The sequence below is a fragment of the Trichomycterus rosablanca genome, chromosome 20 (genome assembly GCF_030014385.1).
Source record: "Trichomycterus rosablanca isolate fTriRos1 chromosome 20, fTriRos1.hap1, whole genome shotgun sequence".
Lineage (NCBI taxonomy): Eukaryota > Metazoa > Chordata > Actinopteri > Siluriformes > Trichomycteridae > Trichomycterus > Trichomycterus rosablanca.
Window position 1 is genome coordinate 106503 of NC_086007.1, and position 24737 is coordinate 131239.

General features: G+C 39.7%; 4 protein-coding genes and 3 non-coding genes across 8 annotated transcripts; all 7 read left to right on the top strand.

Moving 5' to 3' along the window:
• The first annotated feature begins 1147 nt into the window (after nucleotides 1-1147).
• On the top strand, nucleotides 1148-5018 carry ttpa (tocopherol (alpha) transfer protein). 2 transcript variants are annotated; one of them, XM_063017074.1, is made up of 6 exons: nucleotides 1148-1345; nucleotides 1525-2035; nucleotides 3071-3224; nucleotides 3640-3833; nucleotides 4109-4219; nucleotides 4590-5018. In XM_063017074.1, exons 2-6 carry the CDS (start codon nucleotides 1529-1531, stop codon nucleotides 4791-4793), a joined length of 1170 nt encoding a protein of 389 aa, XP_062873144.1. In that variant the 5' UTR covers nucleotides 1148-1345; nucleotides 1525-1528; the 3' UTR covers nucleotides 4794-5018. The 2 variants fall into 2 exon arrangements, with proteins under 2 accessions (XP_062873144.1, XP_062873145.1); XM_063017075.1 differs by lacking the exon at nucleotides 1148-1345 and having other exon boundaries at nucleotides 4593-5018.
• Nucleotides 5019-6681: 1663 nt separating this feature from the next.
• acadm (acyl-CoA dehydrogenase medium chain) lies at nucleotides 6682-12242 on the top strand. The gene is made up of 12 exons (XM_063016878.1): nucleotides 6682-6764; nucleotides 7558-7657; nucleotides 7939-8036; nucleotides 8122-8191; nucleotides 8561-8661; nucleotides 9053-9133; nucleotides 9253-9383; nucleotides 10005-10113; nucleotides 10312-10452; nucleotides 10719-10814; nucleotides 11091-11339; nucleotides 11602-12242. The coding sequence occupies exons 1-12, from the start codon at nucleotides 6750-6752 to the stop codon at nucleotides 11671-11673; spliced, it is 1263 nt and encodes a 420-aa protein (XP_062872948.1). The 5' UTR covers nucleotides 6682-6749; the 3' UTR covers nucleotides 11674-12242.
• A 287-nt stretch (nucleotides 12243-12529) lies between these two features.
• On the top strand, nucleotides 12530-17209 carry rabggtb (Rab geranylgeranyltransferase subunit beta). Its single transcript, XM_063017070.1, has 9 exons — nucleotides 12530-12581; nucleotides 13328-13435; nucleotides 13527-13724; nucleotides 14710-14815; nucleotides 15387-15439; nucleotides 15705-15815; nucleotides 16104-16229; nucleotides 16317-16466; nucleotides 16710-17209. Exons 1-9 carry the CDS (start codon nucleotides 12579-12581, stop codon nucleotides 16848-16850), a joined length of 996 nt encoding a protein of 331 aa, XP_062873140.1. The 5' UTR covers nucleotides 12530-12578; the 3' UTR covers nucleotides 16851-17209.
• Nucleotides 17210-18909: 1700 nt separating this feature from the next.
• rps8a (ribosomal protein S8a) lies at nucleotides 18910-24321 on the top strand. The gene is made up of 6 exons (XM_063016764.1): nucleotides 18910-18981; nucleotides 20605-20711; nucleotides 21027-21126; nucleotides 21709-21884; nucleotides 23850-23979; nucleotides 24164-24321. Exons 1-6 carry the CDS (start codon nucleotides 18978-18980, stop codon nucleotides 24271-24273), a joined length of 627 nt encoding a protein of 208 aa, XP_062872834.1. The 5' UTR covers nucleotides 18910-18977; the 3' UTR covers nucleotides 24274-24321.
• On the top strand, nucleotides 20846-20952 carry LOC134334935 (small nucleolar RNA SNORD46). The gene has a single exon (XR_010015536.1). It is a non-coding gene; the product is annotated as a small nucleolar RNA SNORD46 (small nucleolar RNA).
• Nucleotides 21971-22039, top strand: LOC134334934 (small nucleolar RNA SNORD38). The gene has a single exon (XR_010015535.1). It is a non-coding gene; the product is annotated as a small nucleolar RNA SNORD38 (small nucleolar RNA).
• Nucleotides 24322-24507: 186 nt separating the features above from the next.
• LOC134334931 (small nucleolar RNA SNORA47) lies at nucleotides 24508-24599 on the top strand. The gene has a single exon (XR_010015533.1). It is a non-coding gene; the product is annotated as a small nucleolar RNA SNORA47 (small nucleolar RNA).
• Nucleotides 24600-24737: the final 138 nt, after the last annotated feature.

Genomic DNA, 24737 nt, shown 5'->3' on the forward strand with positions numbered 1-24737 from the left:
ATCCATATCAGCACTGAGCTGAACTAAACCATCAAGTTATTCTTTCCAGACCAAACAGAAGGAGTCATTTGGCGCGTGGCTCTCAAAATCATTCGCTAATGATCTTAAATCATTTGCAATGACTCGTAAAAAAATCGCCATCAGTAACACAGGACTGTTTAAAATGAATGAACATCGACAACTTGTTGCTTGTTAAGCGCAACGCTAGCAATCCGCCAGCCTGGAACACAGCTGCTGTAGGGCCAGCAGGCATTAGTAGCAGAGTCGAATCGATTGCAACTCGCTAACCAATCCTGCTGTAGAGTGAGGATAGGACCCGCCTACCTTATTAACATACAGACACAGAAATGTGGAAATACAGAAATAAATAAATGTAGAAATAAATGTAGAAATAAATAAATAAATGTAGAAATAAATAAATAAATGTAGAAATACAGAAACAGCCCAAATAAAATCTGATGTATGGAAATATAGAAATAGATTCAAGTCATTTTATTTAAATATGTCCTTTTTCATGACAAAAATGTATTTATTAGTTAGTAGTTATTTATTTATTGCATTATTTATTTGTGCATTTACTTATTTATACTTATGTCATTTTTCGTCCTTCCATAAGATTTATGATGTTCAGCAACATTCACGTCTTTAAATTGTGCTTCAATGAATTCTGCCAGAATACACTGGTTTTAGGTTATCTGGATTATTTATGACTTAAGTGTGTGTTGATTATTAAACTTGCTTTTGTGTCTTTATTACTGACCTACTATAAGTTGTATTCTTACATACAAAAGTAATGTTCCTGAGTTTGTGTAGACTGAACTTTGAGTGACCCAATGTTTTGAACGCTCTGCACCGGGTGTGGGCGAAGGTGATAACCTAACCTTCTGAGAAATGAGACAAAAACAAGAATATGCATGCAGATGGCTTATGTTCCAACTGTGCGAAGAGTGTGAGGAATGGTTGAACAGGAAAACCACAAGCTTTGCTGTACGTACAAAGAGAACACTTTTTGCTCAACCATATAGAAAGAGAGCTTTTTGACATATACCAGTGGAAGGCGGAGTCAAGATTAGAAAAGGAATGGCACACGGACAGGGGACGAGATTTCTCCATGCAACAGCTGTTGGTGTATGAGCTCAGAATTACTTTTACCAATCTGTGTATTTGATTCTTAATAAATTGCTTTACTTGACTAATTTGTATTTGTCCCTCTTTCCTGGATAAAAGAACAAAATCGACATGTGCAACCCAAATCAGTACATTAACCATCAGATACTTTAATACTTTTACTCAAATCATATTGTAAGAGGAACTTTAACTTCTATCAAAGTAAATTTCTGGTAAGGTAAGGTACTTTATCCACCACTGCTCGCGCGTGTGTGTGTGTGTGTGTGTATGTGTGTGTGTGTATGTGTGTGTAGTTGATTGTGTTCTCAGAGTGAATGTTTTACTAAAGTTCAGTTGCTGCTTGTTGCTCAGTTTCTGTGTTTAAAGGCAAAACGTTCACACAGTCTCTCATTACAGCACAATGAAGTGTGCAGAACCCACAGATCCTGCAGAACCCAGACCAGCTGGTACAGAACACAAACCAGAACCAGAATCTGGAGCTGATACAGAAATAAACACTGGTGAGGAACTGAAAGCTGGTGCAGAACCAGAAGCTGATGGAGAAGTGAAGCTTGGTGCAGAACCCGTGGTTGATACTGGACCCAGAACTGGTGCAGAACACAAACCAGAACCAGAATCTGGAGCTGATACAGAAATAAACACTGGTGAGGAACTGAAAGCTGGTGCAGAACCAGAAGCTGATGGAGAAGTGAAGCTTGGTGCAGAACCCGTGGTTGATACTGGACCCAGAACTGGTGCAGAACTGAACGTTCTGCCCGTGGACTCGAGTCAGATTAAGCCGTACCTGCTAGAACTGAGGCTGAGGGCGAAGAGAGAACCTGGAATTAAATCCCACTCGGATTTATCCGATAATTTTCTGATTCGGTTCCTGAGGGCCAGAGACTTTGACATGGACTCGGCACTGAAGGTCTGATTTTTGTTTACTTTCCTGTTACGTAAAATCAACTCAAACACCAGATAACGGCAGCAGAGTAAACACGTGTTCAGTATTTAATATATTCAGAGCTGAGTCAGTTCTCTTAGCGGGTTTATTAACATTCAGCAGCTTCAGATAAAGTGATGAAACAGATTAGACATGAAAATCAGCTTCTGCAGGAACAGCAGAACATTTCTGACTGAAAAACTTTTTGTAGTTTCCTGAATAATAAAATATCAGTGTTGTAATGATCAGTCTGATTAGTTCCTTTGTTGGGGCGCTCGGGTGATACAGTGGTAAAACACATTAGCCCACCGGTGCTGACATCAGAAAGTTCGAACCCTAGTTCTGCTACGGGCCGGCCCGACACCTAAACACCAGTTTGCTGTGTCCAAGGGTGGGAGGGCCAGAGAGGATTCCACATAAATGCTGCAGTTACGCCCTGTGCTGGCTGATCAATGGCACTGCACAGAGACGGGGGATAACGGAGATCAGTGCGTGACTCTCACGATATGGGTCTCCGTATGAACCCGTCCGGTGCAGGTGAAAAGAAGCAGTCGGTTCACATGCACTCCTTCAGAAAACCCTTATCAGTGAACACAGTTTATCACTGCAGCTACAAATACAAGTTAAAGAGGGACGGGACCAACAACAAAATTCCAAAACCAGCGTGTGATGATCTGGGGGTGTTTAAGTGTTGATGGTATTTTTTAAATTCCACCTTCACAACTACAACATTTAGTATCCAGACTAGTACAGAATGTTGTTAAAAGGAACGATGATGTAACACAATGGTAAAAATGCCCCGTCCCAATTTTTTAAAAATGTGTTCCAGATATTAGAATTGGTTTTATATATAAACAAAAGAAACAATATTTTCTCTTTATGATTTCAATATGTCCTTTGTTATCTGAATGCAGGTTTAATAGGATTTGCAGATCTTTGCTTCCTGTGTTGTTGTTTTTTTGTACCGATGTTTTTTTGGAATTGGGTTTGTAAATATTTCTTACTTTCTTTTCTGCACAGTTGCTGATTAACTATAATAAGTGGAAACTGCAGAGCCCTGAAATAAGCAGCAATCTGCACCCGTCCTCCATCATGGGCCTCCTAAAAAACCATTATCACACCGTCTTGCCCTGCAGAGACGCCGGCGGGAGCCGAGTCCTGATTTACCGCATCAGTAATCCGATTTAACTTTTATTAACTTTAAGAATGTGTGTTTATATTTATTTACTCATCACATTTCTTTCTTCCAAATGATTTTACAAATTACTTTAAGTTCAGAGCAGTTATTATTTTACATTTTATAATAATATTTACAGTGGATTCAGAAAGTATTCACATCCCCTGACTTTTTGATTTAGAATGAATATAATTACTATTTTACCATCAATCACACATAAATGGTGCTCAGGTGGATCCTGTTCGCTTTAGAACTGAAATCAGGTGTTAATCTGTCAGTAATAAACACACAGCAGGGATAATGAGGGATGCTTTAAAAACCAAACCACTAAATTATAAATCTACTGATCTTCTCTTACTGTGTTTTTATTATAACTGCTCCATCTCTGTAACTCTGCACCGTGTTCTTTCAGGTCAGTGGAATCCGAAGGAATTTACAGCATATGAAGTTTTTCGGGTCAGTCTGATCACGTCCGAGCTGATTGTTCAGGAAAGTGAGACTCAGATAAACGGACTGAAAGCCATTTTTGATCTGCAGGGTTGGTGCTTCTCACACGCTCTCCAAATTAACCCATCTCTCGCTAAGAACATCTCCTCAGTTCTCATGGTATGTAGATGTTATTCTGATAAATGCAGATGAATTTGGGGTGTATATTTGTTTCCTGCTGTAATTGTATGATGATTATTTTATGTATGTTTACTTCTTCCATCTTCTAAGACATAGTCCTCGTTGGCATTGCCCCTTTATCACACTTACAGGGGTAGTTTGGAACTTAGTAGTGAAACAGTTGACAGATGACTTTTGCACTTTGGTTCGTGCTTCAACACTGAGTACATGTAATCATGTAAATAATAATCTGATTTCTCTGCTTTGTTTATCAGGACTCGTTTCCGCTGAAGGTTCGTGGAATTCACTTTATTAACGAACCCAGATTCTTCCATTCAGTGTTCACCATGATCCGACCGTTCCTCCCAGAAAAGATCAAACAGAGGGTCAGCATCTTACTTTCTTCTAATTTAGCATCAACACAGAGGTCTAAATAAAAGAATGTGTTTATTTATTGAATTATTGAAGTTATTTTACTATTTAACCATGATAAATCCTTAATAATTTCAGAGAGGTTAAAACATATATTTATATATTATATTAATGGTATCATGACCACTTCAGATTACTTTTACAAGTTTTACTGGACTGTTAATGGGAGGATTGAGGTCTAAAGCACCAAGCTGCCACTGTTGGACCCTCGAGCAAAACCTAAACCCCTAGTGGAACAAATTAAATTATAGTTGCACGTTACTGTGGGGAAATAAAAATCATAAATATATATATATAAGTGTTTTACTTCTGTATGTGATTCAGCAGATTCACTTTCATGGCGGTTCATACATGGACAGTTTGGTGGAGTATTTCCCGAGGGGGATCTTACCGGTGGAGTTTGGAGGTTTGGGGCTGTGTATGGACGAGCTGTGTGAGGAGTGGATGCAGTTCATCCTAAAATCAGAAGATTATCTAAAAAACCTTTCTATAAAATCAGCATCTTACTGCAGCTCTGCATCCCAATAAATCTACCTACTTTATTATGATTATTATTATTGTTATTGTTATTGTTATTATTATTATTGTTATTATTATTATTATAAGAGATAAGGGGATCAAAGTCGTGTTTGTTGTTTTTGGTAAATGTAAAATATGATTATAATTATCTGTAGCATTAAAATGTAAAATATTAGTTGGCTTTTAAAGAAGAATAAAACAAATATATGTAAGCAGTTTTATCAAATGAGAAAATATTTTGTGGCTCTTTTTTGTAATTTGTCACATAAATTTAAGCTAAAAATGAACAAGAATTAACAATTATTACACACAAACACTAAAAGAACAAAACAGAATAATCAGACACTACACTGTACATCATGAACTAGTGGTGATGAGTTTTACTGAAAGATCCCAGAAATCCCCACAGAATCTAACAACCACTAAACTTTATGACAAATGGACGTTGTGATCAGACTGACCGGGTATGTGGGCAGTGTGTTTTTGGTGTTGTTCTTGTTTGGGTGTTTTTGGTGTCTGATGCCCTTCACTCTGATGCCCTTTGCTCTTGGTTTGGTTGGCAAACAGTAACACACGCTGATCAGCTTCATTCACATATTTATTTATTTCTAGTCCACATTTAATTAATTAATTTTTTATTTAAATGATGTTTGAGTTTAGATCTGCAGTGTGTGCAGTTATAAGTATTCTTCATTATCAGAGAGCAACAAACAACTTATTTATATTTTATTAAATTGTTAGTAAAACTTTCTCAGTTTTTACTGGAGTTTTATTTGTTTAATATTGTGTTTAATGATCTGAAAATATTAATAAATAAACAGTAACAGAGGCTACCAGTTGGAGGGGGTACTTTTTCCACACCACTGATAACGAGTAGATGTGTGAATAAAATAATTTTAGTTCCTTTTAGTTATTTTCTGTTTTAATGGTATACAATATAATATAATTTTCAAAAGACAGATCTGGACTGCAGGCAGGTCAGTCAGGCATGTGCACTCTGTATCTATTAAGCCACAATGGCATCTTCTTGCTGGAATAATCCCTTGGAAAAGACGGCACCTTAATGGCCGCACGTGTTTCTCTAAAAGTGTTAATGGTTCCTTCACACATATGCTGGTCACACATGCTGTGGGCACTGATGCACTCACATACCACGACTGATGTTGCTTTTGCACCTTTCACTGATAACAGTCTGGATGGTCCTTTTTATCTTTGGCACAGAGAACTTGACATCCGTTATGAAAACAAACCTGAACCGTGGACTCATCTGACCACAGCACGTGTGTCCACTTTTGTTTGGATCTGTGATGAGCTCGGGCCCAGAGAACTCTGAGGCGTCTTTGTATAGAGTTGATGTTCGGCCGAGTGTAATAGATGTTGCATTTCTTGATGCAGCGGTGGACTGTGTTTTCTGACAGTAGTTTTCTGAAGTACTCTTGAGGTCATGTGACTACATTTATTACAGTAAAATGACGGTTTTTCATGCAATTGCCGTCTAAGGACCTGAAGGTGACACACATTCAGTTGTGGTTTCTGTCCTGACCTACACACACTGATTTACATGATTATGTATAGATGGTAAATTATTAGAAATATTGCATCGATAAATGTTTTTTGTTTTTAAACTGAATGACAATCAATCCTAATAATTAATATTCTTCTGTAAGAGCAGATGTAAAAATTAAAGCTCACATGTTGCCACCTGAAATATCATTTTAATCTTTTAATCTCCATTAATAATGATTACATTTATATTTATCTATAATTAAAGTATTAAATGTAAATGATTATTAATAAACTTTATTTTTGGAATTGGGGTAAAAGTCACAGAGGGTGACCTTAACGGTAATATGGTGTGATCACGTGAGTGAATCCGCTGCTGTGATTGGTGGAGAGCTGTGCCAGTCTAAAGAACAAATTTACCTCAGAACACCGAGACGTTCAGATTCACTTTAACTTACAATAATGTTGCTGAATAAGGTAAATATTATATTCAACTTTATGTTTACAGTCATTATTTTATTTTATAAATTCATTTAAACTGTTAGTGAAGGCTGTGTGATTTAAATCGTAAACTTGATGATCTGCGTTTGTGCGTCAGAAGCTAATGCTAACGCCAGCGGTGTAGTTAAATAGTAAAACTTATATAACATTTATTTAGTTTATATGTTATATATGTATTATATATATATATATATACACACACACACACAGTGTTTATTTTATTTAGACAATTAGAGTGAATAGAAAAGCTGTGTAATGATTGTTCTTTATATTGGAACATCAACATTCAGATTGATTTATTCAGACCTGATTTATTTCACTTTATCTCTTTATTTTAATATCAGATTTTAATGTAACCCTGCAGACTGTATGATCTGTACTAACAGACACCTGAGCAGGTACAGGAACATAAATCTGCTGCTGTTCCACCCCAGAATCTCTCCTCACTGAACTCTGGAACTTTACATGTTTTCACTGCTCAGGAGTCCAATAACGCTGTGCTTTGCACTACCTGCCATTGGACCTGGTGAATATTAAGTTGTGTTCTTAAGCGTGACTGAGCTCTGCAGTGTGACCCATTCTACTGCCAGCGCTTCATGTTATGCACCTGTTGGCAGTGGGGGTGGCACAAATAGCCAAATTAACTTAACAAGTGGTGGTAGCACAGTTCGATACTGTAACCTTTAATGATCTGTGTGTGTGTGTGTGTGTGTGTGTGTGTGTGTGTGTGTGTGTGTGTGTGTGTGTGTGTGTGTGTGTGTGTGTGTAGGTGCTGAAGGTTGGGGTTCAGACTGGACTGAGGTTCAGCAGCACTGGTGCAGCGAGAGCGTCTGCTGCAGTAAAAGCATCTTCTGCAGGCTTCTGCTTTGGTATCTACACCTCACTGCACTTCAGCCTTCATACTGCTTTCATTTCTCCACTGAGAGTAACAGAAGTATAAAGACGCTGTTATTTCATCTAGTTCCAGCACAGAAATCCACTGCATATTTACTCACATCCAACCTTTTAACTCTGTACCTGTGGGAAAAACAGAAACAGAAATATTTCATTATAATCATGAGCTAATAAATGTTTAAAAAGTATTTGGACACTAATGTATTGAACCCCACCCACACACCTTAATTAACGACCCCCACTTCATCATATCCAGATTTAACGGAGCAGCAGAAGGAGTTTCAGGACGTGGCCAGGAAGTTTGCACGTGAGGAGATCGTCCCTGTGGCTCCTGATTATGATAAAAGTGGTGAGGTGAGTTCATGCCGTTATAATAACCACTTCATCATCATACACATGTCTGCCTGACTTCATTCTAACCTGCTGATCTCTCCTACAGTACCCGGTTCCTCTGATCAGGAGAGCGTGGGAGCTGGGCCTGATGAACTCTCACATTCCAGAGAGCTGTGGTACGTTATTATTACCTCACACAAAACCTGCCCTGATATTAAAGCACATTTCCATCATGCTAACTATTATTATCATCACCACCATCATCACCTGTCAGTGTACAGCAGGGCTCACGTGCCTTCTTAAGAATTTAATATAGTATTTTAGGAATATTTGAAAAACGCGGTGAAACTAAATTAGTAGAACTGTTTAATAACAAAATGTAAAAGATTACTCTGGGTTAAATGTAAGCCTCATGCACATGTAATGAGTATTATAATGATGTTGAATGTTTTGGATGTTATTGCAGTTGGAGGCAGTATATTTGGGTGCTGTGTTACGAAGGATTTAGTGCTGCTGTTGGTAACTGAATGATTGACTGATTTCAGGTGGACTGGGATTGTCCAGTTTTGATGCGTGTCTGATCACTGAGGAGCTGGCGTACGGGTGCACTGGAGTACAGACCGCTGTCGAAGCCAACTCTCTGGGGGTGAGTGTAGAAATAAATCATATATTTACATTTACATTTTATCCAAAGCGACTTACACGATGAGCAATTGAGGGTTAAGGGCCTTGCTCAGGGACCCAACAGTGGCAACTTGGTGGTGGCGGGGCTTGAACCGGCAACCTTCTGTTTACTAGTCCAGTACCTTAACCACTGAGCTATCACTGGCCCTGGCCCATATATAAAATGACCCATGATTATATCATTATTATATTATTTCTCTGTTCTTTACAGTTTAATAATATTTTTGTTATTAATATTATTTATACAGTTAGATTAAGGAACATTTGTAGAAGGTATAAAAGGTGAAACAGCAGGGTTAGGGTTAGGTTTAGGGTTTTATACAGCAGTGATGAACTGTGCTGATGCTCCACAGCAAATGCCGGTGATTATTGCTGGTAACGATGCACAGAAGAAGAAATATTTAGGAAGAATGACTGAGGAACCGCTGATGTGTGTAAGTGCTGCTGCTTCCATTACTTTTATTAAATAGAATATTGTTAAAAAGGGTAAAATGTGCTCGTAAAATAGATAGAATTAATAGTGTGTGTTTGCTCTCGTGTGTGTGTTATAAAGGCGTACTGTGTAACTGAACCCGGTGCCGGATCAGACGTTGCAGGAATAAAGACTCGTGCTGAGAAGAAAGGAGACGAGTACATCGTTAACGGTCAGAAGATGTGGATCACCAACGGAGGAAAAGCTAACTGGTATAATGACTGGTTTAAACTGGGTTCCTGTTACAGGTTTGTGATTATCTGTGCTGGTTTAATGAGATTAACGCGCATTGGCTCAGCGTGTTAATGTTCTAATCCAGTACAGATTAATCTCAGTTCCACAGTTCTGCTGTTCCTCATCTCAACCACACAGTAGCATCAAGCTAACACACCCAAATCATCTGATCAAGTCTCATCATCATACCTCTATCATTAAAAATTCTAGCTAGATTAATCTGATTTATATACCACCTAATTACACTCTATATTAAAGCTTAATTATATGTAATCAGTAATAGATTAAAGTGTTATTACATCTTTATTTATATTAAGTGTAACAATCTGAAGGATTACGCAGCTGAAGAACCTGCACCATTGCTTCTACTGCCATTCAGTTACTCTTAACACACAGATTAGAAACATGAATTTCAATAATGATTTTAAAACCTCCCTAAATCTGTTTTAATTTTAATGTAAGGTCTCTTTAGGTTTATGCTCCATTAGGTACCAGACAATTGGTGAAAGCACACAGGAAGGTCTGGAAAAGGGGGCAGATTTTAATACCAGCACAGTCTTCCACAGTGTGTGTGTGTGTGTGTGTGTGTGTGTGTGTAGGTACTTCCTGCTGACTCGTACAGACCCTGATCCTAAATGTCCCGCCAGTAAAGCTTTCACAGGCTTTATCGTGGAAGCCGACAGTCCAGGAATTCAGATTGGCAGGAAGGTAAGAACTCGTCTGGAACGTCTCTTATCAGACAGAAAGTAATGAACAGGTTGTCAGGGGTGCAGCAGTAATAAGGCAACAGTTCCGTCAATCAGAACATAAAATGTGTTGATGCTGTTTAGAACTCGGTGCTTTATCTTTGTTTTTATTATTTATATGTATTAATATATTAGTGTATATTTCTCTGCTGCTCTGTAGGAGATGAACATGGGACAGAGGTGCTCAGATACTCGTGGAATCACCTTCGAGGACGTGAGAATCCCTAAAGAGAACGTGCTGATCGGAGAGGGAGCCGGATTTAAAATCGCTATGGGAGCTTTTGATAAGACCAGACCTCCAGTAAGATCCTCCTCTGCTCTGTACTGGTACTGTGGTCAGGACTTCAGTATAATAACATGATGCAGTGATTCCTTCTCTTAGCTTCAGTTAAACGTTGTGATGTGTGATAAAGTGTTCACCCCGTCACCTGAAGGTTGTGGGTTTGAGCCCAGATGATGCCATGATTTCTGGGTGTATGGATGGTTTCTGTATTTGATCTGTGGAGCGTGAGCTGTGTACCTGATGTGATTTAGGGTTATCTTATCTGTTGATCTTGTGTATTTCAGGTTGCTGCAGGAGCGACAGGACTGGCTCAGCGAGCTCTGGATGAAGCTACCAGATACGCTTTAGAGAGGAAAACCTTCGGCAGGATGATTGCTGAGGTAAGTTTTAGTGTCGAGCGGTGTTGGTATCACCTCACTGAACCTTGTCTATAAGATCAAATGATTTAAAGTGGATTTATTTTTAAATCAGAAATATAATCCTGTTACACTGAGCGATTATTCATGTAGTTCAGAAGCAGCTCATTTCTTTTCCTGAAAGACTTTTTCACTCTGCACTTTTTGGAGTTTAATGAATGGATGAACTGATTGAATGATTGAATAGATGGATGAGTGGATGTGTAGTAACTGTAGTAAGTGATGGTGATCATTCTTCAGCACCAGGCGGTTTCTTTCATGCTGGCGGAGATGGCGATGAAGGTGGAGCTGGCCAGACTGGCGTATCAGAGGGCAGCGTGGGAGGTGGATGAGGGCAGGAGGAACACCTACTACGCCTCCATCGCTAAAGCCTTCGCTGGAGACATCGCTAATCAGGTGGCCTGTGACGCCGTGCAGGTATTCGGAGGAAACGGTTTCAACAGCGAATATCCAGTGGAGAAACTGATGAGAGACGCCAAGATCTACCAGGTGAGTTTAGGCCCCACCCCGCCCAGAACTGCCCCACCCAGAACTGCCCCGCCCAGAACCAGACTCTATTGATAAATTAAAATAATACAAAGTTAAAAGACATGAAATGTGTAAATGTGATTTTTTTTATACTGAGAATATTACATTTCTGTTTACTGTGTAAAATGATTCTTTTAATGTCAGTCATTAATTATTGATTAAAATTATTGATTCTAAAAAATATGAATTGTTTTAATAAACTGCACGTTTGTTCTTTCCTCAGATTTATGAGGGAACTGCTCAGATCCAGAGACTCATCATCTCACGAGAACTTCTGGGCAAATACAAGCAGTAACTCCACCAGCCCCCCCCCCCAGCACGGTGGAGACAGAGGAGCCCGACACGCCCCATCAGCCGCACTTAAAATCTAAATCTGCTCAGTAATAAGATTGTTCTGTGAGTTTCTGTTTGTGCTGATCAGTGATGATTGATTAAAAACGTCATCAGTAGAGCAGATTATTTGTTCTGTGTGAGTGATTATACAGAATAATCCAGAGATTTACACTCCGTCAGAACTCCGTCAGAACTCACCTGCTTCATGTCTGTATATTATAGAATTTCTGAACAATCAGTGTTGAATAAAAACACGTGTAAAGAGTGAACTGTACAATTTCTAACCAGCAGCTTCCAAAATTAAGAACAATTTACTGAAACATCTGCACAAATTAATTTATCTTTTATTGATCGTTTATTAATCAGGTGCTTATTAATTTTACAAAAATATACACAATTAGGACGTTTGTGCAATGAACAAAATTAATTGTTTTAGTGAGATATTGCATTTAGAATGAAATAAAGTTTAATAAATAAAATGATAAATATTTTGTCTTTGTGCTGTTTGAATTTAATAAAAAATAAAAGCATTGTTTAGTGTTTTAATAATTACGTTTCCTGCAGTCCAACTGTAGAATTGTGTGTGTATTTATTTTAAACCAGATCTGAGCATAAGATTATTAAATGATCACTTTAATCGTTTTACTCCTGTATAATCATTATTTACTCTCATTACCACCAGCAATATTAATCAATCATGCCTTATTACTGTAGTACAGCTAAAGTACTACATTACCCACAATCCCTCAGTAAATCCCACCAATCAGAGACGCGGTTTTGTGTTCCCTTTGATCGCGTGACTGTAGTGACGTGTTCAGTGTGCGCCGGGTGGTTCTGTGAGAATCTCCGGGGTGTTTCTCTAACAGAATGGTGAGAAATTTCCATTAAATAAAGTAAATTATTTACTTTTTATTAATCTTATAACCACATTACAGCTAAAACTGATTAATTGTTTTATATTTAATTGGTTCTAGGATAATTTAATAAGTGACAGATTTTGTTAACCACCTCAGTAAAAGATGCTAACAATGCTAATCATAATAACACAGTTAATGAAATTATTCTTTTTAAATAAATTAATAAGAACTGATTTAATATGAACAATATGTATATAATATATTGTTATTATTTGGTTTATTTATTCTCTATTTTGGGGAAGTTTTAAACATTTTTGTGTATCTGCACCTTTAAAACAACAAAAAATATTTGGACAGCAGCTGAGATGATGAATGTGATGGTGTAGAAGGTTCTATAATGTTATTGAATTATGTATTGTGGCCTCCTGATTCATCATTAATGATTATGATTGATACAGCTGTTGACTTCTCTGTGTCCATATAAACAGGACTAGTTTGGCTGAACCAAATATACATTAAATATTTACACCTAATTAAGCCATTTAAAAGGCAGCAGTGTAATAAAGAAGCTTCTGCGTCCTTATTAAATCCATCTGACCAACAGTAAACTCTAGTTGAGCTTCAGGACTCCAGTGTTCCTGCAGCTTCTAATTCAGATCTGTTTGTTTGTGGAGGTTCCAGAGTGAGACCGGATCGACTGGACTGGATTCCTCTCAGAGATCAGTGAGATCATGTCTTTTATTTGTTTTGTGCTTGTAGGGGACTCCAGTTAAAGATGTGATCGTTAAACCTGATGCTCCAAACTCACTGCTGCTGGAGAAACACGCCGACTACATCGCCGCCTACGGCTCCAGAAAAGACGATTATGTGAGTGGGATGAAAATCTAATACACCATGATTACTTGATTTATCTGGTGTGTGGTGTTAATGAGGTGAGCGTGGTCTGTGTGGAGTGCAGGAGTACACCCTGTCCGAGTACCTGCGCATGAGCGGAGTTTACTGGGGTCTGACTGTGATGGATCTGATGTCGCAGCTTCACCGCATGAACCGAGACGACATCATCAGCTTCATCAAATCCAGCCAGCACGAGTGTGGAGGCATCAGTGCCAGCATGGGGCACGACCCGCACCTGCTGTACACCCTCAGTGCTGTACAGGTAACACAACACACCTGCTGTACACCCTCAGTGCTGTACAGGTAACACAACACACCTGATAAGATAAGATTCCTTTATTGATCCCCATGGGGGAAATTCGAGTGCTACAGCAGCTCCAGTACAGTTACAGTAAATACAGTAAATAAAAAATAGAGTAGAATAAAATAAAAAAATTACTATTATACAACAGTATGGTAATTACAACAGTATAATAAAAACACTATATATACTATGCTCTATGTAGACATATACATATGTGTGAATAATGAAACAGAGTCCAGGGTAGGGGGGGATCTTGAGTTATTGTATGGGGGGCCGGCTCATCAGTGTGAGGACAGTCTGTGTATTCTGCTATTGTTATGCAGTCTGATGGCGGTTGGCACAAAAAAACGTCTGAAGCGCTCCGTCTTACTTTTTGGTGGAATTAGTCTATGACTGAATGAACTACCCAGCTGCCATAGTTCCTCATTGAGAGGGTGAGAAGGATTATCCAGGATGACCCTGATTTTGTCCTTTGTTCTCCTCTCACATACCACCTCCAGACTGTCCAGCTGTAGACCCACCTCCAGCCTTGATGCCACCACCACAGCACACCACAGCAAAATAGAGGGCGCTGGCAACCACAGACTGATAAAAAGCTTTCAGTAGTCTGTTGCACACATTGAAAGACCTCAGCCTCCTCAGAAAAAACAGTCTACTCTGTCCTTTCCTATAGATGGAGTTTTGCATGTTCTTTGTGTGTGTTTCCTCCGTGCGTTCCGGTTTCCTCCCACAGTACAGAGGCGTGTAAGTGAGGTGAACTGGAGACACTAAATAGTTCATGACTGTGTTTGATATTAAACCTGAACTGATGAATCTTGTGTGAGCAGTAACGACCCGTCCTGTCATGATGGAACCAAAGTGTAAAACATCACGTTACAATAATAATAAATAAACAAACAAATAAACAAATAAATCACTGCACACTCTGTGTGTTTATTTTTAGATCCTGACGTTGTATGACCGTGTTGGATCCATCGATGTGGAGAAGGTGGTTGATTATGTTCGAGGGCTGCAGCAGGAGGACGGATCGTTCGCAGGAGATAAATGGGGTACTTTTATATTTATTTATAATAAACAATGTTTAAACTCTGCTTTAATCACTTTATTTTATGTAAAGAAACTTAACAAATGATGAACAGTCTAATGTGAAAGTTTGTGCACCCCTGATTAAATTCAGATGATTGTTTATGTTTGCTAATGTGAAACGTTCTTTACAGGGAACTTAATAAACAGTCATTACAGTTTTTATTGCATCTTACTGTTGATTTACTGGATTTAACATGGAAACAAACATTACATGTACAATGTGCTGCAGTTACTCTGCATTTTAATAGTTTTAACTGGGAGTTCACAAACTTTGGATCAGACTGTACATGAATAGTTTAGAATCGACTTTTCTTCACCGTTTTATCTTCAGTCTGAGCTGAAATCATGTTGAAAATATGTCTTATTAAATATTTACACTTTATCGTGTGTGTACAGTAATAATGGTTCTGTAGTGTAGACTGAGGGGTGGCAGCGCCGTGTGTCGGGGGTGTGAGAGCATGGATTTAAATTCTGTAGTTATAATAATAAATAAATAATATTTATTGTGTCTGTCTGTGTGTTCTGCTCTTACAGGAGAGATTGATACCAGGTTTTCCTTCTGTGCTGTGGCAACACTGGCATTACTGGTACTAACATTTGTATCAGATTTAAACTAGTGCATCAGGACAGCAGTACATGAATTTTAAACATTAATATTCTTATATAATACTGTATTAATCTGCTTCATGGTTTTTAGTCTCTGTTGCTCTGAAGGACTTTTCAGATTGTTAAATCTTTTTGATCAGATTCACCAGTTTAATAGTAATTACTCACGTGTGGTCAGGGTGACAGTGAATCCCGTTATAATAATATTAATATAATAATAATAGTTATTGTTGTTGTGTATATCAGGGCAGGCTGGATGAGGTGGACGTGGAGAAAGCTGTACAGTTTGTTCTCTCCTGTATGAACTTCGATGGAGGATTTGGATGCAGACCGGGCTCTGAGTCTCACGCCGGACAGGTGAGCACCACGGCTACGTCCCAAACCACACACAGACCCTCAGTAGTGCACTAGATCCCGTATAAACCAGATCTTGGTGAGAAACTGAGATTAAACCGTCTCCTCCCGCTGACTGCACCTGATTGGACTCTGTACATTGACAGCCAGTGATGTATAGGTGTAGTGATGTTAGGGATAGAGTGTGATCAGGATGTTTACTTACCATCACCTCACACACCTGAACATGAGCTGAAGGTTCATACACACTCTAAACCCCACATGCATGTACGTGCTCTCTGCTGTGTGCAGATCTACTGCTGTACTGGTTTCCTGTCTATCACTGGGCAGCTGCACCAGGTTAACGCTGATCTGCTGGGCTGGTGGCTCTGTGAGAGACAGTTACCGTCTGGAGGCCTGAACGGCAGACCTGAGAAGGTGAGGTTCCAGCTCTCAGGCTTTGTTTGGGTTAGGTCCTCTCCAGTAGGACCCGTGTGTGATGTGTGGAATTTATTGTTGTTTTAGCTGCCGGATGTTTGTTACTCGTGGTGGGTTCTGGCTGCGCTGAAGATCATCGGCAAGATTCACTGGATCGATAAAGCCAAGCTGAGGACGTTTATCCTGGCGTGTCAGGACGAAGAGACGGGAGGATTTGCTGATCGACCTGGAGACATGGTACCATCATCATCATCATCTTATTAACTATATCATATACAACTATATTATAATCATCCATTCATCCACGCCCACCCACACTAACACCACATCTACCACAATATCATCTATCACCAACACCACATCCACCACCTTGTTTATTATTGTAACAGCACACCTTACAGCTGTAATAAATCCACCTGCTGCACTCTCTTCATGTCAGATCTTGTGTGTGTGTGTGTGTGTGTGTGTGTATGTATACAGGTGGATCCGTTTCACACTCTGTTTGGTATTGCTGGTCTCTCGTTACTGGGTGATGAAACCATTAAAGCCGTGAATCCAGTCTTCTGTTTACCTGAGGATGTTCTGCAGAGGATCGGTCTCCACACCCCCCTGCTCACCTGAACCCTGTCTGTGATTCCTGTGTCGTCATGTCTGTTGTGTTATTTATTACTGACCTGGTGTGGAAGCACTGGTGTATAAGATCCTGTACAGTGTGTGATGATGGGTGCAGTGTGATGCACTATTAAAGCTCTGTGCTCTGATGGTTTATTACAGCTCAACATTTCAGTAAAACTCTGTGTTCATTATTAAAGTACAGCGCTGATAAACCTTCTGCACATCAATATAATATAATATAATAAAGTTTACACACCCCTGGTTACCTATGATTCTCCTGGGTGGGAGGAATACTCAGTTTCAGTCGCTGTGCTTTTATGTTTCGTGTTTTGTTTAACAATAATATTAAAGTTTAAATTGTTTTACTTTATTGTAATGTGTGTCATAATCTACAAACTACTCAAAAGTAAATAAAATACTCTAATAAAATAATATCCACAGACGAGGAAATGTAAATATGGGGTTCTACTGTAAATCTTAATATTTAGTTCTTTATTATTTGCTAGATATACAAAACTGAACAAATAAAATCAAATACCTAGTTTTATAAGTTTTGCAATAAGAGTTTATTGTTTTCTTTGTTTTAAATATATCTAATATCAGTAAATAAAGAATAATTGTGCATCTGAATGTGCAGACCTGTATTAAACGTCTTTAATCACTTTAACTGGAGGGTGGGTGGCTCGGTGGGTGGCACTGTCTCCTCACAGCATGAAGGTCCTGGGTTCGATCCCCAGGTGGGGCGGTCCGGGTCCTTTCTGTGTGGAGTTTGCATGTTCTCCCCGTGTCTGCGTGGGTTTACACCGGGTTGCTCCGGTTTCCTCCCACAGTCCAAAGACATGCAAGTGAGGTAAATTGGAGATACTAAATTGTCCACAACTGTCCATGATATAACATTGTGTGGACTGATGAACCTTGTGTGATGAGTAACTACCATTCCTGTCATGAATGTAACCGAAGTGTAAAACATCATGTTAAAATCCTAATAAACAAACAAACTTTGGAGGGTTCACAAACTTTTGCACACGTCTGTATAGGTTCAGTCACCTCATCAGGTCTCAAACTACCAGCTGAAGCACCACCCACACTGTATTATGATAATCATGTGTTTGATATAAATCACATTTATTAATAATTACACCTTCAGTTCATGTAGAATAAAATAAAACTTCTGTTCTTGTTTAATTATTAATCAGGTTTATTTTTTATTTCTCTGCTTTTATCTTTTATTTACAATATAATTAGAAAATAAAGATTCTATTCTGTTATTAGTCTGAGTCTCTGTTCTGTTAATAATCAAACACAAATCTTTTTATTTAGAAATATTTACTGATAATATCTAATAAATCCCTCAAACTCACATGTACCAGTGATAGTGTTAGCATGTTGGGTGGCTCGGTGGGTAGCACTGTCACCTCACAGCAAGAAGGTCCTGGGTTCGATTCCCAGGTGGAGTGGTCCGAGTGTGTGGTTTTGCATGTTCTCCCCGTGTCTGTGTGGGTTTCTTCCTACAGTACAGCGGCGTGTGAGGTGAAAACGATAAAAAATCCACCTCTTTACGAAGCACTTAAACTGACTTGTACTAATACTAATAATAATAAAAAAAAACAGGTTGTAGCAGATTTGTGTTGTTGGACTGTTGTTACTTAAACTAGAATAATGTAATGTTCACTATGGAAGATTTTCTGAAAGTCGCTCTGGATAAGAAAATCTGCTTAATGCTGAAAATGTAAATGTAACTGAACTAGAGATAATGAATAGTTCATGCCTGTGTTTGATATTAACCCTGAACTGATGGATCCTGTGTAAGCAGTACTGTAACTACCTGTCCTGTCATGACTGGAACCAAAGTGTAAAACATCACGTTATAATCCACATACAGTCGTGTGTGTGTGTGTGTGTGTGTGTGTGTGAGTGTGTGTGTGTGTGTGTGTGAGTGAGTGTGTGTGTGTGTGTGAGTGTGTGTGTGTGTGAGTGAGTGTGTGTGTGAGTGAGTGTGTGTGTGTGTGTGTGTGTGTGAGTGAGTGAGTGAGTGTGTGTTTGTCTCGGTGTTCTCGCGGGATCTCGCGAGATCTGTGTGTATGAAACATGCCCATGATGCTTTGCAGGTCCTCTTTCTAGGCGGCGGTGAGGATGGGTGAGTGTTGTAGTTTCTCTCAGCCGATACAATCTGCTCTCATCTGTGCTCTTATCCTCTAGATTCTCTAATAATTCAGTAATGGAGTGAGAGTTTAGATGTTACTCGGCCAGGATCTGCTGCTATTTGTGAGATTTGGTGGATTTTGATGTTTTATTTGGAGGAGATGAGATGGATAAAGATGGCGGCGCTCTGTGACCGCACACCGCTGTGGGTTTGAGTTCATGATGTTAATAATAATTCTCAGTAATTGCAGTGAATTTAAGTTTAATCAAGTTTAGGTTAAATAATTGTGTTTTTATTTCTATAATAATTGTTGCTGTGTGATATTCAGTGTGGAGGTTATTACAGGCCTGTGTTAGCCACTTAGCTCCGATTGTGCTCATGGTGCTGCACATGAATCAGAATTCCGACCTCAACTCCTCAAGTTTATTTATCTGCTCGGTTCAGTCTGATTATAAAGTCTGTAAAGCTGCAGGTTTATACATCGTGTTTATTGTGTGGTGTAATCCGGCTGTCCTGATATTTCTGGTGCTGTGTGTGTGTGTAGTTTCTCTACAGCAGCTCTGGTAGTATTTATATTATTATATTGTTATTATATTATTAATATTATGTTAATGTTTGTTAGTATTTAACTGTATTCGTATTAAGTGTTATTAGTGTTGAATGATCTGTCTGATGGAGAGAACGTTTGATAAGCTGCAGGTTTGTGGAAGTTTGGTGTCCCTAAACTTTTGGTATGTTTGGGGTTTATTCTGTTTTATCTTGTTTAGTTTACAGTCAGTGATGGATGATAGAATTGTTGTGAACTTTTCTGTAGCTGTAGGTTTATTCTCTAGTGAAACCATGTGTCCTAATACTTGACTGATTCTGTACAGACTTTATTATGATCTGAAGTAAATGTGTGAGTTTGAGTCCAGCAGCTTTTATGTAGTTTAGTGTTGAGTGGGGTTCAGGTTTAAGCTTTTTATTTATATTTTTCTTAGTATTTTAAGAGCAGAAAAATGTAAATTGCTTTTTTCTTAATGATGGTTCAATTAACCAGATTCTTCTGATCTTATGTTGGTTCTCAAGTGTGATGACTGATTGGTGTTGAACTGTGTGATTATTGGTTATTATTTAGTTATTGCTGCTGTATAGGGTGTGTGAGGTTATTGCTGCTGCAGGGTGTGATTATTGGTTATTGATGAGTTATTGGTGCTGCAGGGTGGGATTATTGGTTATTGATGAGTTATTGGTGCTGCAGGGTGTGATTATTGGTTATTGATGAGTTATTGGTGCTGCAGGGTGGGATTATTGGTTATTGATGAGTTATTGGTGCTGCAGGGTGTGATTATTGGTTATTGATGAGTTATTGGTGCTGCAGGGTGGGATTATTGGTTATTGATGAGTTATTGGTGCTGCAGGGTGGGATTATTGGTTATTGATGAGTTATTGGAGCTTGTGTGTGATTATTAGTGTTTTTTTCTCGAGTGTTATGATGATGACTTCATTGTCTGAGCCCACGATGCTGAGACTCTCACCTTGGAGAACTGAACACTCGAGTGATTTTTTTTCAGTGATGGATGATCCATCGTGTCCTGATTTGATCTCTGACTGGATTTTGTTGTTTTTATTTTTAAGGTATCTCGAGGGATAGCTGGCACAAACGCCGCAAGACCGGTGGCAAACGCAAACCTGTCCATAAAAAAAGGAAGTATGAGCTCGGACGCCCGCCATCAAACACAAAGGTACCATCTGTAACGTCCAGGACTGAATGTTCAGAGGGCTCAAGGGACATGTTCTGTTAAAGAAATGTTGTGTTTTATTAGAACAGTAAGAAATGTTAGCAGATCTTTGTTGGTGGTCTCTTCAGCTGGGTGTTCATGTGAGTGATGTAAACACGTCCTTAGGTCGGTCTTATTTGGCCGTTTTGGTCAAAATTTCTGGACCCTCCAATGTTAGGATCAGTCATAGTTACACTGACACATGACCTGGCTGGACTCACCTGTTGTTGTTACCATGGTTACTTGCTGTGGTGTAACGCGGTGTTTTTGATGTTCCAGATCGGACCGAAGCGGATCCACACGGTGAGAGTTCGCGGTGGGAATAAGAAGTACCGCGCTCTCAGGCTGGACGTGGGAAACTTCTCCTGGGGCTCTGAGTGTAAGTGTGTGTGTGTGTGTGCTGATGTTACTGATGTTACTGAGGGCGTGGCTCCTGCTGCAGATGTTTCAGTGATGAGATCTTGTCCAGTTCTGCTACTGACTGTATGTGACTGACACTCATGTTCCAACTCTGAGAAGCAGCTGCAGCAGCTCGTTTATATTTACAGAATTCAGCAGATGATTTTATCTAAAGCTGCTTAGTTATCACAGAATACAATTCGAGCAAATGAGGGTTAAGGGCCATGCTCAGGGGCCCAACAGTGACCACTTGGCAATGGTGGGGCTTGAACTGGCAACCTGACTATTACTTGCCCATACCTTGACTGCTGAGCTGACCATACATACAGCAGGGTCAGAGATCCAGACCAGCTGGCCACATCAGCATCACTATTCTCAGGGTTGGGCTGTAGCTGATTATTCAGTGATGTCACTTCCCCTCTCTGCTAACAGCAGTTCTGCTTCATTTTGTTGTGTGTAATTATTGATTTGAGTTCAAACTGAGCATGATATAATAATAAAACCTGTGTGATTTAGTGCACTGTGATGTAATCGTGCTCTCGGTGGGATCTTATCGTTCCAGGCTGCACCCGTAAGACCAGGATCATCGACGTGGTCTACAACGCCTCCAACAACGAGCTGGTGAGAACCAAAACTCTGGTGAAGAACTGCGTGATCCTGGTCGACAGCACCCCCTTCAGGCAGTGGTTTGAGTCGCACTACGCGCTCCCCCTCGGACGCAAGAAGGGCGCCAAACTGGTACGAATTCACTAAACACTGCCAACTGAAGAAAAAAAAAATCACAAGGGGTGTTGGTTGGGGGGGGTAGATGTTAAATGTGAGGGTCTTTGTGATGAGATCTTTGTCCAGTTCTGCTACTGAGTAAAACTGAAGCAAATGAAGACTCTGAGAGACTCTGGGAGGGACGCAGCGCTGCTGGTTTAGTTTGGGGCTGAATTAGTGATTTCTGTGAGGGGGTGTAACGTCACAGACGCAGCCAAGGACCCCCAATCAGGATAATATAAAACATCTCAGATTTCATACTAATAATACTGAATGCACACAAAAGACAGACCCTAGTAAAATAGTAAACGCAGCTGTGCTGTGAATATCACGGTGTGTTAACACGGCGTTAAACGATGTAGGGTCAGGGTTAAATCAGAAGCAGTTGAGTGTAGATCCTCTTTGATCTTTTTAATCTTTATTTAAATCTGCTGGTCTTGGTGAGCAGTGTGTAAACAAATCAGCTTGCTGACTGGTATTAAGTCTTAGTCAAGTCAAGTCAACTTTATTTATATAGCGCTTTTTACAATAGACATTGTCTCAAAGCAACTTTACAAAATCCAGGACCAACAGATACAAAAACCCCTGTTGAGCAAGCCGAGGGCGACTGTGGCAAGGAAAAACTCCCTGAAAATTACAGGAAGAAACCTTGAGAGGAACCAGACTCAGCAGGACCCTCCATCCTTCTTGGGTGGCCTGGAGGAAACTTTAAATAAATACACGATTTACACATCATACAAACACAGAATTGAATGATCTAAAAGTCATACAGTGGTAATAAATAGATAAATAAACAATTAAATAATAATAGAGTTGTTATCCGCTCTAGTCTTCAATAAAGTCTGTAGTGATTTCTTGTCGTTGCAATTACTCCAGACCCGTCACATCTGACAGGAGCAGCATCGTTGTCCCGGCAGTCTCGACTTTAATCCTTAACCTCGACGGGTAAACAGGTTTCCATCAGAATGCCCTCGGGGTAAAACAACAGAGAATGTAGTTAATAATGTACAATGCTAGTTGACAAACAGTTTTACAGAGAGTTTTAGACTCCGGCAGCCCTAATTATTACAGCATAACTAAAAGGGAGAGCGAGCAGGTAACAAGGTCATGAAGGCTTTCACAGAACATCAGCGCCCATCTCCCCACCGTCACCAAACCTGAGTGAAGTCTTAGAACAGAGGAGAACTTCACTCTGCTCTCTAGTGGTATCAGTAAAATTTTACACACACTAAAATGTTGGAAGTGTTTTTAATTCTCAGTATTTGAAGGTTCTTCTTTTTTATTGGTGGTAGAACCGTGAATGAGGATCTTGACATGTTCTGAATGTAGATCAGTGTTCTGGTCTGTAAAAGACCTCCAAGTTCGATCTGATTTGGTTACCATGTCTCAGAGATCAGCTCTGAACTTTGTAGACAGGTGAAGCTGGTCTGTGTACAGAGGAACACGCTACACTCCACACTAAACCTCCCTACTGACACTTTGACCAGACACTAGGAGGCGCTGTTAGAGCTGCCTCCTCATGTGTCCTTCCTTTTATCAGACCTTTAGTTGTCTGAAGAATGTGACTGTCCCATTTTCCCCACAGTTCTGTTGTAGCAGGTTGGACTGCAGTATCTTCTGAGCGTGCTCAGTCCAGCATTAACAGTTTGTGGTGATCAGCAGCAGATCAGTGAATAACATTGGCGTGTTTGGATTCTGAAAGTGTTCTCGGTGTCGCAGCAGCTTTTCACGACTCTCTGGTCTTTGATCTGGACCTTGACCAGCTCTGGTGCTGCAGCGTTGGTTCTTGTTCTAGTGAATAAGATCGTCTGTATTGTATTTTTCGTGCACTGCAAGCATCTGTGTAACCAAAAACAAATTCCTTGTATGTGTGAGCATACTTGGCCAATAAAGTCTGATTCTGATTCTGTCGTCTCTGATCTGTTGTTGTTGTTGTTGCAGACCCCTGAGGAGGAGGACATTCTGAACAAGAAGAGGTCAAAGAAGGTTCAGAAGAAGTTTGATAAACGCAGGAAGGATAGTAAGATCAGTTCTCTCCTGGATGAACAGTTCCTACAGGGGAAGCTGCTCGGTGAGGAAACATCTCATCTTCTCTCGTTATTCCTGAACGTTTCATGATGAAATCTTAACCAGTTCTGCTACTGAACCCAACGTGCTGAACTTTACCATTTTCTGATCCGTTCCTTCATGCTCAGCTCCAGCGTTTACCTTCTTCTGTGTTCAGAGCTTTAATCCAGGCTGTTTTTCTTTCCCAGCATGCATCTCTTCCAGACCGGGACAGTGCGGTAGAGCTGATGGTTACGTTCTGGAGGGGAAGGAACTGGAGTTCTACCTGAGGAAGATCAAAGCCAAGAAAGGCAAATAAAATGTACAGCTCAGTTTAATACGACGCCAATAAAAGAAACTCCTCACAGTGCTGCTGTCGTGTGTTTATTATACAGTCACCCTAACAGTCTCCACTCGCTACACACTCTTGCTGTAATGTTTATCATGTGCTGCTGCAGAACCACCCAAAACTTATAATAACTTTAAATCACATTATTAAATTCAGTCATTTTATTGAGATGTAAACCCTCGTGGTTTTTGACTCGTTTGTTTCTGGAGGACTGAGAAGGTTGAGCAGCTGATTGTTCTGCTTTAACTGGTTAGAACCTCCCAGATCAAAATCAATCCAAGTTCTACTAACAGCTCACCTGAGCTTCTGTATTTCTTGTGTATATTAAATTATCCTAATGGCCACTTTATTAGGAACACTTGTACACTTACATTCGGTAAAAAGAACATTAAGCAAGATCTTCAGATCAAACACCAGTAGAGGAGAAAATCTCA

Coding starts and splice junctions, on each gene's coding strand:
- ttpa (XM_063017074.1), top strand. CDS start 1,529: ATGAAGTGTGCAGAACCCACAGATCCTGCAGAACCCAGACCAGCTGGT. Junction 2,036..3,070: donor ACATGGACTCGGCACTGAAG/GTCTGATTTTTG, acceptor TTTTCTGCACAG/TTGCTGATTAACTATAATAA. Junction 3,834..4,108: donor ACATCTCCTCAGTTCTCATG/GTATGTAGATGT, acceptor TTTGTTTATCAG/GACTCGTTTCCGCTGAAGGT.
- acadm (XM_063016878.1), top strand. Junction 8,662..9,052: donor TCGAAGCCAACTCTCTGGGG/GTGAGTGTAGAA, acceptor GATGCTCCACAG/CAAATGCCGGTGATTATTGC. Junction 10,815..11,090: donor TCGGCAGGATGATTGCTGAG/GTAAGTTTTAGT, acceptor ATCATTCTTCAG/CACCAGGCGGTTTCTTTCAT.
- rabggtb (XM_063017070.1), top strand. Junction 14,816..15,386: donor GTTCGCAGGAGATAAATGGG/GTACTTTTATAT, acceptor CTGCTCTTACAG/GAGAGATTGATACCAGGTTT. Junction 15,816..16,103: donor CTGAGTCTCACGCCGGACAG/GTGAGCACCACG, acceptor TGCTGTGTGCAG/ATCTACTGCTGTACTGGTTT.
- rps8a (XM_063016764.1), top strand. Junction 20,712..21,026: donor GCCCGCCATCAAACACAAAG/GTACCATCTGTA, acceptor TTGATGTTCCAG/ATCGGACCGAAGCGGATCCA. Junction 21,885..23,849: donor GCAAGAAGGGCGCCAAACTG/GTACGAATTCAC, acceptor TTGTTGTTGCAG/ACCCCTGAGGAGGAGGACAT.